The sequence below is a fragment of the Orbicella faveolata genome, unplaced genomic scaffold (genome assembly GCF_042242905.1).
Source record: "Orbicella faveolata isolate gen_17 unplaced genomic scaffold, um_ofav_v1 contig_12, whole genome shotgun sequence".
Classification (NCBI taxonomy): Eukaryota; Metazoa; Cnidaria; class Anthozoa; order Scleractinia; family Merulinidae; genus Orbicella; species Orbicella faveolata.
This window is the reverse complement of record NW_028301539.1, coordinates 24,485,784-24,504,303: the sequence shown is the minus strand read 5'-3', so window position 1 is coordinate 24,504,303 and position 18,520 is coordinate 24,485,784. Positions and strand designations below refer to the sequence as shown.

Below are 18,520 nucleotides of genomic sequence, written 5' to 3'. Positions count from 1 at the left end.
ACCGTTCCACCCTACACTCAAAAAAATATTGTATGAGAGCGAATATTTTTCAGTGCGCATTTGAGGTTTTTCATCTGCCGTTACGGCTGTTTCCAGATGTTTGGAACCGTTAGGGTCCTAATCTTTAAGATGATCGTAAATCAGGTTAAAATTGTACTCAAGATTAACCTTCAAGCCCTCACTATTGAGTTAAAGTTTTGAGGCGAACCCTTGTAAAATGTTTTGCGAACTAAAATCAACTTCTTCACGTTGACTGCGCGGCAAAACGAGCTAAAACTAAGCCTTTTCTATTTAGCTGCCTCTTCCACGCAAAACTTGATGTGTTCAGTTGCGTTTTCTACTACATACTCCGTCTGTTTACAGGGTGGGAATGGTAATCAATCAATCAATAACTAGCTGATAAGTAGGTTGTTGATTATAACGTGGGGGGGGGGGGGTGGAGAGGAGGAAGAGGAGGAGGATGAGGAGGAGAAGGCGGTGGGTTTCAAGCTGGGATCTTTCTCACGCCCCTCTCACATTTTTCCTCTCGCCGTTTTCCGCCCTGTCCGCGCGCCCCCTCCCCCCCAAGGAGGTGGCAAAAGGCCGGGGGAGGAGGGGGAAGGGTTGCGTGTTTGGTTGAAGAGGCCACATATCAAATCGTCATTTTCAAAGCAGCTGCGCCTGAACGGTTTACACTAATAGTTCTTCCGAATCCAAAACTTCTGTCCGTATGCGTCTGACCTTGTCTCTAAAACCTACGACCCCCAACATTCTGTAATCTCATCTAATCTCGTTCCGAAATCTTTCGTGGGCCCACAAGAACGAGAAATGGGAGAAATGGGAACAAAGGGTGCTTACCATTTAGCAAAAAAATCCGGAAATTTCGGTTGAAAGTCAAAAGGAACAGAAATCCGTTCGGAAATTGTAGCCAGAGGTAGTCCTCTTTTTCCGTACGGAACAGAACGACGGAAATTTCCTTACCATTTGGTAAATTTTCCAGTTTCCAGTCTCTTATCAGCCGAAAACAATTACGAGAAATCGAAATGCAAATGGTAAGCGCCATCTCGTTCTGTTGGTTTGCTGATTTTAGAAAAACCCTGACCTTTATTCATCTGTCATCCCAACAAGTTCTTTCTGACAAATGATAAGCGCCCAAGATTACAACCTGTCAAGACTGTGTCAGTAATTGACAAGTTATTCCCCCCTCCCTCCCCCGGCCACCTCTTTTCTGCTATCATCACCACCAAGGCAACAAAGCCTGTAAACAAGGTGTAAACAGAGCAATTATTTCACAGGAACCGAAGGGAAGTAATAAAATATTAATAAACACAATATTTTGTCTAAGCAGTGTTGTTACCCACAAATCTGCATCGCGTGACTTCGTCGGTAATTCCAAATACTACATTTTAAAACCTTTGTTGACTACTGTTTTCTAATCAGGTGCTCGAAATTTCTCTCGATGCTATCTCTTCCTCCAGCGCTCTTCAAAAGCATTAAGGCTGAGTAATTAGGAGATAATTTGTGCTTATTGTTAGCACACTTCAAACCTTCGTCGACGCAAACAGTGCTAGGCCAATATTCCTGGATATTAGGTCATGAGAAAATTACCGATGGTTAAATGAGTTATTTTCCTATGGTGAAGCGGCAATATTTTTCAGCAGCTCACGAGTTTTCAAGTCCCTTTGGACGTCATATCCAGAGATATAAACCAAAAGACTTAAACCAACCAAGTAAAATCAATCTCAGAAGTGTTCCTGCCTGGAGCTTGGAAGTTTCCAGTGTTGCTGATTTTGAGGTACGATGTTTCTTTTTGTGTTTTCCGTTCTTATCTGAACCATCCTCGCCGAGTACTTCCTCGGTCTTTAAATAATGGCTCTCAATTTGCCATTCCGTTTTTAACTGATAAAGACTTAATACAGACCTAGTTTGCACATTTAACGGCGTCTACGCGAAAGAGTTTATCTCTTCTACCAAAAGGCTTTTCCACCGCATAATCGAGAAATATTTCGCCTCCATTATAACTAGTGTCTTCGTTTCAGCCAATTCAAGTGCATCGCAGTTAGGAGAAATTACCGGTAGCTAACTAGTACATAAACAGCATTGTGAGTTACATTAGCTTCTTGGTAAAATTATTCATTGAGTTCTACTTTGTTTTGTCTCTAGTGGGCTGTTTCCACACTATGTGGCTTCGTGTAAATAACTTGCATTGAAAGCACCGCTCCTTGGAGAAACAATTTTGATATGATGGTGAATAATACAACGGGAAATATGAGCGACATTAACCCAGCTGGGTATGGAAGGAAAAGAGAGCCTCTGAACTCGGAACCTGTGCCCAACTGGCAAGAAGCGAAAGAGATTTTCAAATGGGCATGGGAACTTCATTGGATATCATTCGTGGTGCTATTCCTGGGAATCGCTTTATATTCCACTATACGGCTTTTCGAAGCTTCCAAAAGGCGGCGACAGAGAGAAAAGGTGTCTCGAAATGTATCTTATGCTGTACATTCATTAGTTATAGTCCTGGGAATCACTCGAGCCCTAGCGCTCGTCCTTTTTCCGTATGAGATAACAACAAACGTCAACAAGGCCGATATAGTCATTCCTCTGTACGTTCATCGAATTATTTTTGGTCTGGGCTTTCCCTGTTTCATGGCGGCGTTTGCTCTGATCCAGATTACTTTCACGGCAAGCGTTAAGACCACGCCTCTGACGTACTCTAAGCTGCGAAAAATACGTTTCCTAGTTCTGGTAATCGTCGGACACTTTAGCGTCGTTATCATCGCAGACGTAGTCACAGCCTTAGTTGAAAGTACGTCTGCGTTGTACATGGTTTGCACCGCTTATTTGCTCTCCATGACTCTCTTCACGGGTGTTCGAATCACTCGCAGTGGTTGCAGGGTTTTTCGCGAAAACAACAAGCACAAGAGGGCCATGGAAAATTACGCGGCTTCGTCCACTTACACTCCGCGCCGACGCCAGCGCGCGTCCTTCAACACAAAAGCTGTGCGGAAAGTGTTCATCATTACCGCACTAACAATATTCTTCTGTATCGCACTATTCGCGTTAAAAATATACGATTTAGTAGAAGTCATAGAGTATCATTTTGTGCGTGAAAAGATCGTGGAGCCATGGCCTTGGTTTATTCACGAGACTTTGTTTCGTTTGACGGAGTTCGCGCTCGCCTTGACCGTGCTATACGCCGTGTCTCCGGTTAAACCGCCCAAGAAGTGCTTGTCTGGTTCTTGCTGGTGTTGTTGTATGGCGCGCACGGTTCAGATCAGCGCGGGAAATGACGAAGAACGCCCGAGATCGGGAACCAATCAAATGACGAGCTCAAGCCCAGCTCCGGAACCCGTCAGCAAAACCTACGTATAAAGATAGGTCTGCAGCGCGTACATACCAGCGGTGTATAAACACATTAGGTAGGAGGTCAGAAAACCCACGACATTTATGACCATTTCCTACAAGCATAAAACATCGCTTGGTTCGAAAACAAACCGTTACACCATATTGATATTGTATCAAAGGACTTGCATAAATAAGCGCAAAAATGTTTGTTTTTGATGCATCAAATCATAGAAAACAAATAAACGGAACAAACTGTATGACAGATTCTTAGCCAATGAACAAATGGCAAAGGTCATGCCCATTAGGTCGCTTTTAAAGCAATCTAGCGATGAAAATGTTTAGTTCTGGAATAGTTTGCGGCCTGTATATTTGTAGGCTGCTCATGATGTGTTTGATGTCATCAGCACATTCCAAGTTTTGATGCGGGCAATATAAGCGTCATTATTTATTACTTGAACAATATTTAACAATATTTATTAGTTCTGTCAGTCAGATGGATCATTATATAAAAAAACCTGCTGGTATACCGCTGTAAAAAGCCTAAGACCATACAAAAAGACAATCTAAAAACAGGAGTTCTTGATGACAAATTGTATTTGCATGCCGACTTTAGTGATAGTAAATAAAAAAGAGTTTTTAGCAAATTAACTGCAATAAAGAGCCAATTAAGTTAACATGCCACATCAAATTGATGTTCAGCAGTTAATTCTTGAGTATGTTAGATTTTTGAGTGTTTTGAGTGTCTTGAGATTTTTTATTTGTTTTTCATGTTTCCATGTCATCACACCGCGTAATTAAAGCTAAGCTCTTTAATAACAACCAACCCACTCTCTTCCCCGGAGCCATCTGTGCCTTTTAGCCTGAGACACGAGGAAAAGATGGCTCTAGAAACATACGATGTTATTGGCTCGATCCTTAGGCTAAGATTCCCACTAATTCAGTGCTGGTGTTCTTCCCGAAAACGTGAACTGGTTGGTCTTTACCTAACACTGTTCGATTAGAGCGACTGCAGACCTTCAGTAGACTTTTCAGTGAAGTCCTCCATGACGGAACTGATATGAAAGCCGCTCCCGGCCAGAATTTTGCTTCCGCTTTAAATTCCCTTTGTTAAAATCTCTGACGGTCTGTAAGTGAACGAGAATGTAGCCAGCGTTGACTGCTGGCCATATCAGTTCGTTACTTCGGAATACTCTAGAAATCCTTTCCACCCGTTCTGGTCTTTACCGCCAAATTGTGTATTTCTTTAAAGGTCTATAAACAATTAAACAAATGGCAAGGGAGACTCAAAATGAAATATTAGAGAAATGAAAAGAACACTTTTGCATCACAAAGAGGATAGGAACTTAGCTAATATCCAGCCAATTTTATGGGTACATTAACTCACACAATGGGCTCTGCTTCATGCGGGTACATGCACGCATTACGGTCCTATATCCTATACATGACTGCGCAAAATACAGTGTGTGAAGTTTTTGTTATTGTTGGGAGGTTTTTATTTTTTATTATTATTTTTTAAAGCGATATGCAAGGAAACATCATGGATAACTTTGTTTTACATTTTCACGCTTTCTACACATAGGTAAATTGTTATGGGATTCTGGCGCCACTTCCGAAACTTCGGGCACTGACCGGAAGTACGATCTTTTAGCACTGGGATTACTGAAATAATTTAGGCAAATAACATGAGCTGTGATTGGTTTATAATTGCCTTTGGAATCCATTGGCCGGTCATAGCAAACCCTGGTTTCCTACACGTGCTAAACCAGTCTCTCAAAACTTTCTGGATCAGTTGTCGCCAGATTCCTATTAGTTAATAAGTTTAAGCTGGGCTGGCCTCACAAAATGCGTATACGGAGACAGTTCTCCGTTCACAAATTTAAATATGGTCACTTTAGGTAGCATCTACGGAAATATGCGTTTACGTAATTCAAGCGTTTAGGTCGTGTAAGTGTGAAAGTAAGACGTAAACGAATGAAAGATATGAATTTTGGTTTGGAATATGCCCATATCCTTTATTATTCACTCTCCTGGATTCTTTTGAGAGTCCTTTTTGTAGGGTTTAGCCTGACTCGTCCCCAGTCGTCTTCATACAACTTCATATCGCGCGCGGCACGGGGTGAGGGGGGAGCGCAAATTGAGATGAGTTGCCCGTTGTCACCACTATCTCACCTTGCACCGTACCGCGTGTTATATGGAGACGACTGGGGACGAGTCAGGATTATGGCTACAGGGAAACTTGGTGAGCTTTTCATTACTGGGCTGGCTGTCTTCATTGGTGGGTGGGAATGATGTTTCTTGTTCCCTTTCTCTGTGTTGAATTATGGAGAAGACAGAACTACTGCATAGTGGCGCGCGCATGCGTAGCATATAGTCTTTATGGAACTCACGATGGGTGTGAGGGGCATGTTCGCCTAATGGACTTTTTTAGGACCATAAAAGCGGGGTGGTAGCTCACTAGAAGGGTGGAGTGTCTTACGCAGATTGACAATCACCTCGCTGAAGTGTTGTGAGAGCTTTGTTGAACAGAGCTGAGATGTCCTAGAGCTCTATAGGTGACTTAAGACAGAGAGGAGACAACACGTCAGAAAAGGCTTAAAAATCATTGGTTAATCAGATTGGACAATACTTTAGAAGAGTGTTTAAATGATAATATGGGATAGTGATGGTGTATTTAACTTCAACAAAAATGTAGCAATCCTCATAAGCTGCTGTTGTTTTATTATTGTAGCAGCTGTTATTTTTTTAGGGGTAGGGGCCCCGTGGGGGACTCCCGTATATAAAGGATGGGGATGTTCGTCGGAAATTTTGAAAAGGACCCCTAAGAGGTACCATGATCCTGTTTTGTGGGCGTGGCTTGAAATGTTTTCATCGCTAAGAGGTACCAATTCTAAAACAACACATTATCTCCTGTCATATTTTCATTCCGGCTCAAGACCCCAGAAGGTAACGCTAAAGCTCCGGCTGTGGACCTTTTGAGGTTGAATGCCCTAAGAGATACCAAAATCACGTTTTGAACCCCTAAAAGGTACGGCGAGAACCACTTTCGTTTTTATATGAGAGTCTCCCTTGGGTTAGGGGCATTGTTTCTGCTGTTTGTTCTATTGGTCCTTGAAAGGGTATCGAGCCATTTATGTGAGACCTCACGAAAGCTGCTACATCGCTCTATTTCAAACTAACTAACACATTGAGACCACTTTTAGTCAAACCAAAGGATAAATTAGAGTAGGACAGAATTGCTGGTTCAGTCTGTCGCATATTCCGTGGTTACGCTGAGTCGATTTCGAACGTCAACCGTACACCTCAGCAAGTCGATTTTGTAATTGTATTATATGCATATTGGAGCAAGCCCGAAGTCATTGGCGAAAACATGCTCACAGAAATAAAGTGTGAAAGATCTTCAAAAACACCATTCGTGACTAATCAATTCATTTTGTTTTTTGGTCGTTTTTCCCAGACTGGAGGGTGCCAATTTTTCCGCCTTGGTAGAATCTCAGGTAAACATTCAAGATACACTGTTCTCTTATAGAGGGATTTTGACCCTGTACATGGAACAAGCCCAAAAGCCTAAGGCAAAGCGTGAGTTAGTTGATATTGAGTCATATTTTGCTTTTGTTGATAGCGGTTTAATGGTTAGTGTGGTTCGAAGTAGCTTTTTGACCTTACATGACATTGTCAAGTACCAATTTAAAAACGGTCATCTATTCCAATCCAGGTTATTTTTACAACCTTCTGCACTGCTGAGGAGGGAAGGAAGTCGAAGACTGCAAACAGTCATGTATGCAATTTTTAAAATGGCTGAACGGTTGTCATAGTTTTTTTTCAGTTGCGTATGCACTCTGGTCTGCGTGCCTCATCATCAATGTAGACCTTATGTGACTATGTCCTTCAGAATCTGTGGCACATTACATTTTCTGAGGGACATTTTGAAAAACGATCGCGATCGGCGACTGCGACGATGGTCAAATTTGAGATTAGAAACCAAGAGATGATAACATTGCGAATGAAACAACTGTTAACAAGTTTATTTCATTTAAAAGTCGTCTGTTGTTTAACATTTTAAAAGCAGGGATTGTTCAAAATGAACATCTTCACGTTAGTTTATCAGTCAAGTAATAATTGAAATACTCAGAAAGTTGTGCTCTGTTCGGTCTGTTGCGATCAAGGCTATCGACAGTTTTAGCAGCGTTGCAGTGCGGTTTATTCGGGCATGTCGGTTATGTCTCGGTGAGTTTTACCCCTTATGGCGAGTCAATAAACTCTCGTACAGTTGTCTCCCTATTTCCATCCTACCATACAGGAAGGAAGTCATTCGACGTTTTGGGAAGGAACTAGTAAGAAGTCTGCCCACACCGAGTCAATAAGCAGCACGCAATGTGCGCACGCTGAATAGATGCTACAAAATAATAAAAGCTACAAAAATGTCATTCATGGTGACCTGTCTTGCAAATGTTATGTTTAGTGCGACCCATCTCACTTTTTTTAACTGTTATTGCGCTGAACAAATTTCGCGCATTACGCGTATAAATATTGTTCACGAATAACGCCCTCGATCACGCACGCGACTCATTTGTATTACTGTAAAAAAATACTCACAATTAGTTTCTCATTGTAGCCAGAATCTTAGTTTGTTTGCTTAAAAGAAACCAAATTAAAAGCGTTTGGGTTTTGAATTCTATACGAGTTATGTTTATACAAAATGAGCTAATTAAATATTTGTCCAGTTTTTCCCTCGAGTTCCCGCTTTGTGAAAAAAATTCATGCCTACTTGCATTCTCGAGATAACTTAAGATCAACGTTCAAGTATTAAAGTGCAGCACTATTTGTTTTTACGCTGTTTTCGTTAATTCAGTTCAGATTCATTATTTTTCATTTTTGAGTTGCAGGCTAACAACTGATAAATTGTAAAATAAATTACTCTGAAATGACCACTGCTAACTCCCACGCAGATTTAAATTGAACGTTAACGTTTGAGCGCGCAATTTCGGAATAATTTTCCACAATGCTGCTTTTTAATTTGTAAAATAACAAGAAAGGGCAAATTCTTGCCGAAATAAATTTTTTCCTTTTAAGTGCAGTTTAAACCTGCATCGATGAAATTTTGTTGCATACTACATATATAAATCTGTATTTTTAGAATACTGTATTACGATAGATTCGAATATAGCTTTGGACTTTTGCAAAATACTTGATGCTTGTGCCCTGGGTATTGGACAATAGACGCGAATGACAAATCGAATCAAAGAAAAGCAAAGCAAAGAAAAGATTCATTAGAGAGAGACGAACACATTTTAAGTATATTGTGCGCCAGTTCTTTAAAGTTAGACCCTATTGGATCGGAAACAAAAGAGATATTCCCGAAAGAAAAGAGCGGCAAAGATTGTTAAACTAATTAACAAGTCAAATTTATATTCGAGATTTCGCACGATATAATTTATCAAGCTATTACGTATACGAAACGCTGGTGAATTGTTTATTTGGCAACACTGGTCGTAAACACTCTTGTTTCTCAGAAGCGTCTGTGAACAAAGTTTCAATCGAAGATTTGTAAATTCTCGTCGAAGACTTCACGACGGTTTTCATAGTCGCTGAAGAAGGCATCCGAAGGCTTATTAACAAAGACATTCCTCCGTGAGTTTGATTTGTGAGTGAACTTTTCGCTTGAGTGAAAGAACAACCGTCATGTCTAATAAGAAAGAGGTGAAGGAATCGAAGAAGTCTGTCTCCATTTTCTCGATACTCCGTTGTTGTGTTGCCGGAGAATCGAAGCCAAAAGTACAGAAAAAGCCTGATGGGGAGCCAGCTAGTACTGATCAGAAAGATGCTCCGGTGGAGGAAGGGAAAGAAGCTTTGCAAGACGCTGGAAAGGTAGAAAGGAAAAGCGGTGATTTGGAATTAGAATACAAGCCTTCTCCTCCGGATCCTGTCGTGTCACCGAGCGATGATTACAAACCAAGCTACGATGAAGCTAGCACTGCTTCAGCAGCGCCTTCCACTGTGGGAAGCGACGAAGATCCCAGTTTCAACGCACCCGCGAGCATTCAAGTTGTGCAAGAGAACGGCGCATCTTCGGGAACGACGCGGGATATCGGGACGGGCGGACGCATCAATATGCAGTTCGTCTTTGATCCTGAATCATCAAAGTTGACGTTGACCGTCCTGGGCGTCGAATTCCCGCCGTTTCAAAAGTGGAAATTGGATGATTTGGAAGTGAGTTGCATGCTTCTGCCAATTCACCAACACAGCTTCCGCGCGCGCCCTAAGAAGTTTAAAGATCCCTTCACGATGATCTTGACCCCAAAGGAAAAAATTAAAATGATGTCTCTTCGATTTCGCTTGTACGATCACCGCGCCATGTCCAAACATATGATTGGACAGGGAGTTGTGAATCTAGGAGAGATCAAGCTTGGTCCACAAGCGGTCAAAATCGCCCTTGATCTGAACATTCCTGAAACCTACGCCATTGATTCCCGCTACATCGCGTCTGTCACGGGTGAGAGCGGGCAAACGCCCGCGGAAGACAGCAAGCCGGAAATCCTACTTTCTCTGGAGTACCGCGCGCTGACGAGGAAATTGATCACTGAAGTTATCAAAACCCGCAATCTCGGGCTTCTGAGTAACTCCAAGCCGCAAGACATCGCCGTCGAAATGAAGCTGATTGGCGATAACAACCAAGTTTTACGAGTATGTCGAACCTCCCTCAAGAAACATGTCATCGATGCCGAATTTAATGAGATGTTCATGTTCCGCGTGACGTATGAGAAGCTGGCCAGCATCGCAGTGATTTTCACTCTGTACCGCATGACGGAGAGGCGAGGAAAAAGAGAAAACATCGGAGAGGTTTGCTTCGGCAAACAGTCAAGCAGTCATCAACAAGAGAATCACTGGAATGACGCCGTGAGAGGCTCCGAGAGAGTGGTCACGCAATGGCATCCACTGTTCAAATGAGGTAAGTTTAGATGAGTCGTTATATTTGTTTGTTGACTTATCTGCTGTAATCATTACTAAGTGCATTAAAAAAAATCCAGTTTTAGGCCTATTTCATGCATATTTCACGTGTCTGATAACAGTCATATTCTTATTCTGTTTTGTTTGTTAATTCTGAAATGCGTGGGTATATACGTAACATGTTTAATATTTATGTATAAAGAAAAAAAAAGTACTAGCTAAAATGTTTGAAGCCTGCAAGAATAGATTTGTCTGGAACTATAGTTTCTGTTGCTTGAAGTTTTATTTTTTTCTAGTTGCTTCAAACCAAGGGAAAGATTTTCCGGCCTATTAACAACAAAGGTTTACTGGTTTTCTGCGTTCACTATCTTTGGACAGTACTTCGCTGAGCCCCCTATTAAATGGAATGCAGTTTTTGTCAAAAAACCTTCTACTTTACAAGGTGTGGAACTTTGAAAGCAGTCTCTGAAGAGAGCGTGCATGCACTCCTCTTAATTTTTCACTCACTGAAACTAAATTACACGTCGGTAAATTTTTTATCAGTGATAGTTTTGTCTGGGGTTTACAAATGGTAAAACTGCAAGCGACTGAAGTTCTAATAGCGCTAGCTGTCTTCCAGACATTGAAAACATGGCGAACTTAGATCTATTTCCTAACAGATGCGCGTATCTTAGCCTTAGAGAATTCTTATCAAAACCTAATCGTATTGAAAAACTGTTTATTTTCTCCTCTTTTAGTTTACGGAGAATATTTCGATGGAACCACGTAAAGCAAGGAAAAAGGAAATAGTATGAATTTACATGACATTCGTAGTATTAGTTTAATATAATCTTAACATAAATTGTCTTGTTCACACTCTCTGACTCACTGACACCTCTGTTCCGATCTGGAGTATATTATCATAGTAATATTTTTCTACTTCCTTTCCTATTGGACCGGTATGCACACATGAATACATTACGAACACAGAGCATTAATCTTATCTCAAACAATTAGAAAATTTTAAGTTGGAAATCAAATTGATTTGCATTCGGGAAAATAAAAAAACGAAAATTTCAGAGTATCAACAATTTGGAAAATCAGAGATTTTTAAACAATGTGAAATGGTTTCTACATCTAGCTGTTTCATTCAAAGACGGAAGTGCCAAAAAATTCCATGTGATCGAATTGTTATCCAGTCAAAACTAATTTTCCGATTTATAGATAATTTGAAGACACGCTATCAGTGTAAATACTTTCCTAACGGACTTTATGGTTAAACAGGCATTATCTTTGAATTTTTTTTTTTTTAAGAATTAAAAGAAATCTTTAACACGAAACACTCCTGAGCACAAGGCAAAAAGAAATTAATATGGGATTGGGTGGAACTGAACTGCCATAAATTCCAGTCTGAGTTGGAGTGTTTCTAAAAGTTGTCAGTGACTTGATCCTCACATTTCTTACGCCACCTCAAAGACTTAAATTAGTTCTTTGACGAAAACAGTATTGTTCAACAAGTACAAGCTGTTTAACGCAAAGTTCAACGGCTATTCCCACTATATACTGATGAAGGGGTATTAAACTTGATATGCAGGGACTTTTCACCAGTATCGGCATCAGCGCCCCAACAACACTAAATTGTGAACTGATGAATTCATTGCAGTGGCAGTTTCTACACAGTTTCGTACCGTATGACTGATTTTGAGCTCATGCGGGGGGGGGGGGGGGGGGGGGTGGATCTGTGCGTTTGTTTTCTGTTAATAATGTATCAATCAAAGCTTGGCAGTTTAGTGAAATGTTAATGTGAGCGGAACTCAGTGAGGTGGAAGATGAGAGAAAGGGTGAGTCGTCCGGCTATCTGGAGCAAACTAAAAGGAGCTACTTCACTGTTTGCGGATCTTGAAAAGCTTAGCCTAAATTTTTCAGGTTCGTCGTCTGTAATCCGTGTAATCTTCTCCATCCTACACCATCTTTCTTCCTTGATGGTTCATTATGATATTTTTGGGAGTTTTTCTATGTTAGTAAAGTACTATTTTCAGATTTTCTTACATTTAAAGGTAATGTTGTACATGGCCAAAACAACTCATAAAATACCGCCACAGACCTCAAGATTCAAATTCGAGTTGAATCAGCCTTGTTTAACCTCTTGACAGGGATGAAAAGAGATGCATCTTTTTGCAAATTTTGTTTTCGTTTGCGAGATAACGATATACTAACCTGAGGCTACAGCAAAACCTTTTTTTTCTGGAGCTATCTAATGAAGCTAATAATTTATCAGGTTTGCTTGTGTATAGCTGTGTATTTTCAAAATTCTTAAATCCAAGTCAGTTAGTTATTTAGTTAGGTGTAGAAATTCGTGTCAAATTAGAAAAACCGTTTTTAACAACTACTATGTAGATGTTTTGACAAGCAAAACAATTTAGTAACTATCAATAAAGTGTGTATCGGTAATTGTCAATTTTGTATAAGTACTAAGTTTTGCAAGTGCTATTTAGTGTGTATTTCAATAAATTTTACTTTTTTAAAAAGGCGATACCTATTTTGGACTGAGGGTAGTTGAGGTATCTTGTCTTATTTTTTTGCACGGCCAGCCCGGCAGCTTTTCCCTTGCGAGGATTGCTGCTGGTATAAAATGAGATTGAAGACCACTGTCTCAGAATTGAAACTGGTACATATCAAATCCCAAACGTGATTTCCATAGCATCTCAGAACCTGCAATTTTTGTAAACTGAATCAAATCGACCTAGTAAAAGCTTATCTTCTACGTGTAGCCTTATCTCCGATATCAGGTGAAAAAAATTTCTCTTTGAAACAAGAAATTATCATGCCCTCTCAATTTGTCCTCAGTTGATTCCAAAATTGTTTCTTCTTAATAGCGGAGCTCCGGCGGCCCGAAGGGCCGCCAAGCGGAGCCCCATACTCATATAGGAGAGAAAAGGAAACCCATGAGTTGATTTTCTCATGGTCATCATGGCTAGCGGTATTGCTCGTGGGCGCGTACGCACGACGGCGACGACGACGGAGTCGCGCAACATGGCCGCCATACTCCAAATAATAGGTTGACAGAGACATGCAGTCTTGGTTTACCGTGTACTTCTTTGATATTGGACATCCATGTTATGATCAATACCTGTCAAAACAAGGTATCCGCTGACCAGTATCATGTGACCATATCGCGGGCTCAAGTTTACAGCTTATCGAGGTCGCGTGTTTTTTTTGAAGTTGACCGCTGACCAAGTGCTGGTTTTCGATTGGATTGCGGGCTCATCTCAGGTTAACTTGTTGAAAACAGGGCAGGATTGTTCGGAAGCCGGTTAACGCTAACCAAGGATTAAAAGTTAACCGAATTATAACTTTTTTTTCTATACAAATGTTTTTTGGCTGCTTTGTTTTGTGTATACAGTGATTATTAAAGCTCAAAACAGAAGGCCAAACAATATACAGAGAACCGCGCCGCAAAGCTACAAAACTGAAATCAAAATTCTACCTTTCTCCTGGGTTATTTGACTCTGAACAACGCGGCCCAGGAGCTACGCTTTTAGGCTGGCCTAAATCTATATATTATTGTGGGCTCTTACATCAACAGAACCACCACAGCTACATTTTAAAAATTCAAAATTTTCATAGTTTTCTCGATCATTTCAGGTACTTACTTTATCTTATATATTTATGTCTGTGGTTCTATTCTGGTTTCTTTTGATCTAATTAATGCAAATATAATTGTTATTTCAGCCCGAACGTGGTTAATGTCACTCCTTTTTTTGCCTGAAAACCTTTCGTTTAAATGTCTTGCTTAGTGCCAATTGTAGGAACCGCTGTCCTAGAGATTTCCGCGGCTCAGACGGAATGGGAAAACACATTTCATGAAGGTTTAGCTTGTGGGAAGCTCCGTAATTTGCATGTTTTTTGTCATGTTGGTTTGTGAACGTAGCCCTGGTGGGTTAATTAATTTTGGAATTATTTACTTCTGCGCCAGATGGCCCGTTTCACTGTGCCGAATTTGAAATGAATGCGGCTTGGTTTGTAGTTATTCCTTATAAGTAAAAAGCCGAAACAATCGCTTTTGTTGTGGAAACATACAAACATACAGTCGTCGTAAAGAAAGACGAATGAACTTATCGTGAAAGAAAACTTACAAGGATTTGAAAACCGCAACGTCAAAACATTAGGAAAAGCAATTCTTATTTCAAGTTGTGACTTTTCGAGCTTTTATTTGCTAACTGTGGTTATAAAAGACTCAAGGATCGCCCACAAAAAACATAAGCTGGTTTGCGCAAGAGTGAATTGTACATGACAAAGCCATTTTATAGCCGGTCGCGCGCTCCGAAAAGAAACTGTGTCATTTTCGTTGTGGCAGGAGTTTTTGATTAATGGTTCGGCTTGGTTTGGAAATAGACGATCTCTACCCAATGAATTTAAATCTTGTGTCTCAAAAATACGACGTGAAGAGTTTATGGCCAAAATGTTTTATGTAAATATACAAATTTGAAGGCAGGTGCGTTGGAAAACAGTATATAATTAATTGATTTTCTCGAAGCTTGTTGGCTAGTATTTTGGGTCTTCGTAATTTGTTGCTTGTGATAAGACTTTTGATGCCCTGAATTCACACAGAGCGAACTGAGAATTTACCAAACAGCTTTTCCGAAACGATCCAGAAACATATCTAAGGTATTATTTGGTCATTTTAGGTCAGAGCTACATAATGTTGACTCCATCTAGATTTTGCATTTAAATAATTCAATTACGTTTGGCAGAGATCGTATGCGAAGAAAATGAAATATTCCGTGTGGGTGACTGTAGCAATTCCGAGAACCCAAGAGTAATTTCGGTCCCTCAGTTGTGTTAGCAGAAACGCGATAATGAAAAACGCAGTGACACAAGAGATAATCTGAAGAATTTCGCCAAGGATATCTGCCTCAGCAAACGGTAAGTGTAATCACCATATCTGTAGCGGAAAAAGTTCTTAGATATACTTCAGAAAACCAGATCGTATATCCGTGGCAAGCTGAAAATCGCTAACTGTGTTTTCGCTTTCGACGAATTGCAATTTTGTTAATTTTTTCCGAGTTCTTAATCGACCAATCGTATCTTGTTTATGTTGGCGAAAAGTGAAAAGAGCGCGTCTTAATTGATGTTCTTTCTAATATTTTCAGTAGTTTGAGAAAAAGTCTTCATTTCCAATATTCTCGACACCAGATGGACGGCTAACGCACCTCGGACAATTGTCTGCCGAAGTTTCCTCGCATCGCAGATGGATTTTACATCGAAAATCGGTGGCTTTTTTCGAAGCATTATTAACCCAGAGGGTGAAACTCAAAACACAGACAAATCATCAGAGGAAAATAGGTAGGAAATCTGAAATGTAGGGCATAAAATTATTTCTTTATTGTGAGGTTATTTTCATATTCAATTGCGTTCTTTTTGTCGACTTGCGTAGTTGATAGGGTGGGGTTGGAAAATTCCGCAGCAAACAAATTTTTGCTCTCGGTTTGAGCTGAATATAAAGTGCGTAGACGCAGAAAATTGAGAATTAGATGGCTAGAAAATCAAAAATAAATAATTGAAATATGACTAAAAGTCGAGTGTCTGTCATGTTTTGGTTTGGTCGCTCGCGAGCAAGGAGATTGACTTCAAAACACGAATACAGCTGTTGCTGATAATTGTAAAGTCAAATTTATTGCTTAAGAATATTTTGGCTTTTTAGTCAATAGAGAGCCACCGGGAAAGATAAAATTGACAATAGGAAGAAGTTAATACGCTTGAATAGAGCATTCTCAATAGAGAAAAAAGGAGAAACAGCAATTTGATTTACTAGAAGGCGAAACCTCATTTGAAATTCACGCGCGAAAAGAATGGGTTTATCGAAATATCGTCAAACGAACGAACGCAATACGTGAAAAACATACATAATTGACTGGGCAAATATTTTAATTTTGTAGGTACATCAGAGCATCTTAAATGAGTTGCGAACCAATAAGGGTAGCGAAACGGTGCTAGCAAATAAACAGAACTAAGGAATTAAGAGTTTAGCAGACAAAGATGTAGCAACTCTGGTATTTGTGCCAAGAAATCTACCTGGGGACTGTTTTGTTAATGTTGCGTAATTGAGGCTTCTGATATGAATGTATCCCCTGTTAAATTTTTTATACGTCCTTTGCCATTGTTTCGCTGTTGTCTACATTTTAGGCAAGCTCCTGGCGAAGCAAGAACGGCGGAAGACGAAGGAGATTATGACGAGAGGGATGCCGAGTATTTAGACGATGATGATGAGGAAAATACTTCTGCGTTCTTCACAAGAAATAGTTCCCTGCCGTTACCTTCTAAATCAAAGCAAGACTCGAGCGCGGGCGCTTTGGCGTTGCAAGTCCCTAACATAGGAGGAGGAATTAGACGCAGGAACACACTGGCAACTGCCCCAAGTTACGGACTGAGCGGTTTAACTAATGGAAGATCTGCACCCAATGTTGTTGCTCGTACCAAGCAGAACGTAGAAACCAGCAGCATTGTGTCGGACGACGAGACGGTACGAGGAAGCGCAGCTCGAAGAGAATTTGGAAGCCTTCCTGCGAGGAGTCGAAGTGAGACTCCACGGACATTTGGCGGGACGCCATCGAAGAGGATTTCGAGCTCGAGTACTGTGTCTGAGTGGAATATGGACTCAAATGTGCGCGGTGTGGGTCGGCTCCATGTCGTTCTAGACTTCACAATGCACACAGCCAAGCTCTCTGTAACTGTTACAAAAATAGAATTTCCACCGTATCATCAAAGAGATACTTCTTTGTTAGAAGTCAGCGTCATGCTGTTGCCGGGAAAACGGCAAAGTTTTCGAACAAAACCCAGGGATTTTAACGAGCCCATGGCAATGTATTTGTATCCTAAAGACAAGATTAAGGATATGTCGCTTAGATTTCGCCTTTACGAGCAAGGCGCTATGGGTTCCAAGCACTTATTAGGCGAAGGAACTCTTCGGCTCCGATCGGTGGATCTAGATTCAGAAATGATACCTGCTTCGGTGGATTTGCAGCCACCGGGTTCGTATGTTCCCGAAGCAGCTTCGGGAGCGATCATGTACGAAGGGGAACTGGCGATCTCCGAAGAAGACAGACCCGAAATTTTACTGTCTTTGGAATACCGCCCTCTTACGGGAAAACTCCTTCTGGAAGTGATCAAGACGAGAAACTTGGGAATGTTAACTGATTCGAAAGCACGTGAAACTTATGTTGGTGTACGAGTCGTTAAAAGCACTGGTGAGCTTATCAGCAAAAGTAAAACCACACCAAGAAGGCACATGATAGATCCAGAGTACAACGAGATGTTCCTGTTTCATGTACCCGAGCATGAACTAAACGCTGTCACTGTTTTGTTGACTGTGACGAGCATAACAGCTCGTACACTGGCTTTAAAAAAACATCGAGTTGGAAGAGTCTCACTCGGACAAAACTACAGCAGCGAGGAGGAATTACGGCATTGGTACGAAATGACGCGAAGGAAAGAAAAATCCATTGTGGCATGGCACAGAATTAACGAGATGTAGAAAACAATAGACTAAATCAAAACTAGCCAGAACATTTTATCTAAAACGTTTTACAAGAAATAGATTTCCAAAACAGGGCAAAACATTTCAAAACAGACCCAGCTTGGTTCACATTGTAATGGATTAGATTTTTTGTTATGTTTTCCAAAGTGTTGTTGACCTCGATTCATTGTAAGCGGAATAGCTTAAGCAATGTTATTCGTCTTGGCTAAATAAACCCGAGATAAAGCAATTTTGTACAATTATTTTTAAACCCCCAAAAGGGTGTATTCCGGACACAAGGTGTTAATACGTTTGTCCATAGTAGTTATTGAGTGTGTATACATAGAGTTGACAAATTAAAACCAAACCACGCGTAAATTGACTTTGGCTTTATACATAGCTAATGATTTTGGGTACAAAGATTTCCGTGCCCGTCTGGTGGATATATATTTCTCATCTTGTTTTAAATACACGGTCGAATGATGGAGTTTCGTGGTTTACAGCCGCACCCTAACTAACCCGCAACCACACCTTTTCATATTTAGTAACTGTGATGAAAATACCGCGACTAAGTTGCTTCTAGTTCTTATTCCAAATAGAATTCAAGAATTTTTATGCCGACAGAAGCATAAATAGAAACGGCAGCCATTTTAAAATGTAGAGAACATTTCTACAGCAACGATTTTTAACAGATGCGAGTTTTAAGTAGATCGACGCTCGCTTTGTAGCTTTAATGTTGATTGTTGCTTTTTA

General features: G+C 40.5%; 3 protein-coding genes across 5 annotated transcripts; all 3 read left to right on the top strand.

Moving 5' to 3' along the window:
- The first annotated feature begins 439 nt into the window (after nt 1–439).
- Nucleotides 440–4,001, top strand: LOC110059482 (uncharacterized). Its single transcript, XM_020766175.2, has 2 exons — nt 440–1,774; nt 2,143–4,001. Exon 2 carries the CDS (start codon nt 2,221–2,223, stop codon nt 3,352–3,354), a length of 1,134 nt encoding a protein of 377 aa, XP_020621834.2. The 5' UTR covers nt 440–1,774; nt 2,143–2,220; the 3' UTR covers nt 3,355–4,001.
- Nucleotides 4,002–8,629: 4,628 nt separating this feature from the next.
- LOC110059556 (synaptotagmin-14-like) lies at nt 8,630–12,779 on the top strand. The gene is made up of 2 exons (XM_020766266.2): nt 8,630–10,273; nt 11,010–12,779. The coding sequence occupies exon 1, from the start codon at nt 9,007–9,009 to the stop codon at nt 10,270–10,272; it is 1,266 nt and encodes a 421-aa protein (XP_020621925.1). The 5' UTR covers nt 8,630–9,006; the 3' UTR covers nt 10,273; nt 11,010–12,779.
- A 77-nt stretch (nt 12,780–12,856) lies between these two features.
- On the top strand, nt 12,857–18,145 carry LOC110059562 (synaptotagmin-14-like). 3 transcript variants are annotated; one of them, XM_020766278.2, is made up of 4 exons: nt 12,857–14,919; nt 15,006–15,177; nt 15,405–15,597; nt 16,438–18,145. In XM_020766278.2, the coding sequence occupies exons 3-4, from the start codon at nt 15,503–15,505 to the stop codon at nt 17,783–17,785; spliced, it is 1,443 nt and encodes a 480-aa protein (XP_020621937.1). In that variant the 5' UTR covers nt 12,857–14,919; nt 15,006–15,177; nt 15,405–15,502; the 3' UTR covers nt 17,786–18,145. The 3 variants fall into 3 exon arrangements, with proteins under 3 accessions (XP_020621937.1, XP_020621938.1, XP_020621936.1); XM_020766279.2 differs by having other exon boundaries at nt 12,857–15,177; nt 15,408–15,597; XM_020766277.2 differs by having other exon boundaries at nt 12,857–15,177.
- Nucleotides 18,146–18,520: the final 375 nt, after the last annotated feature.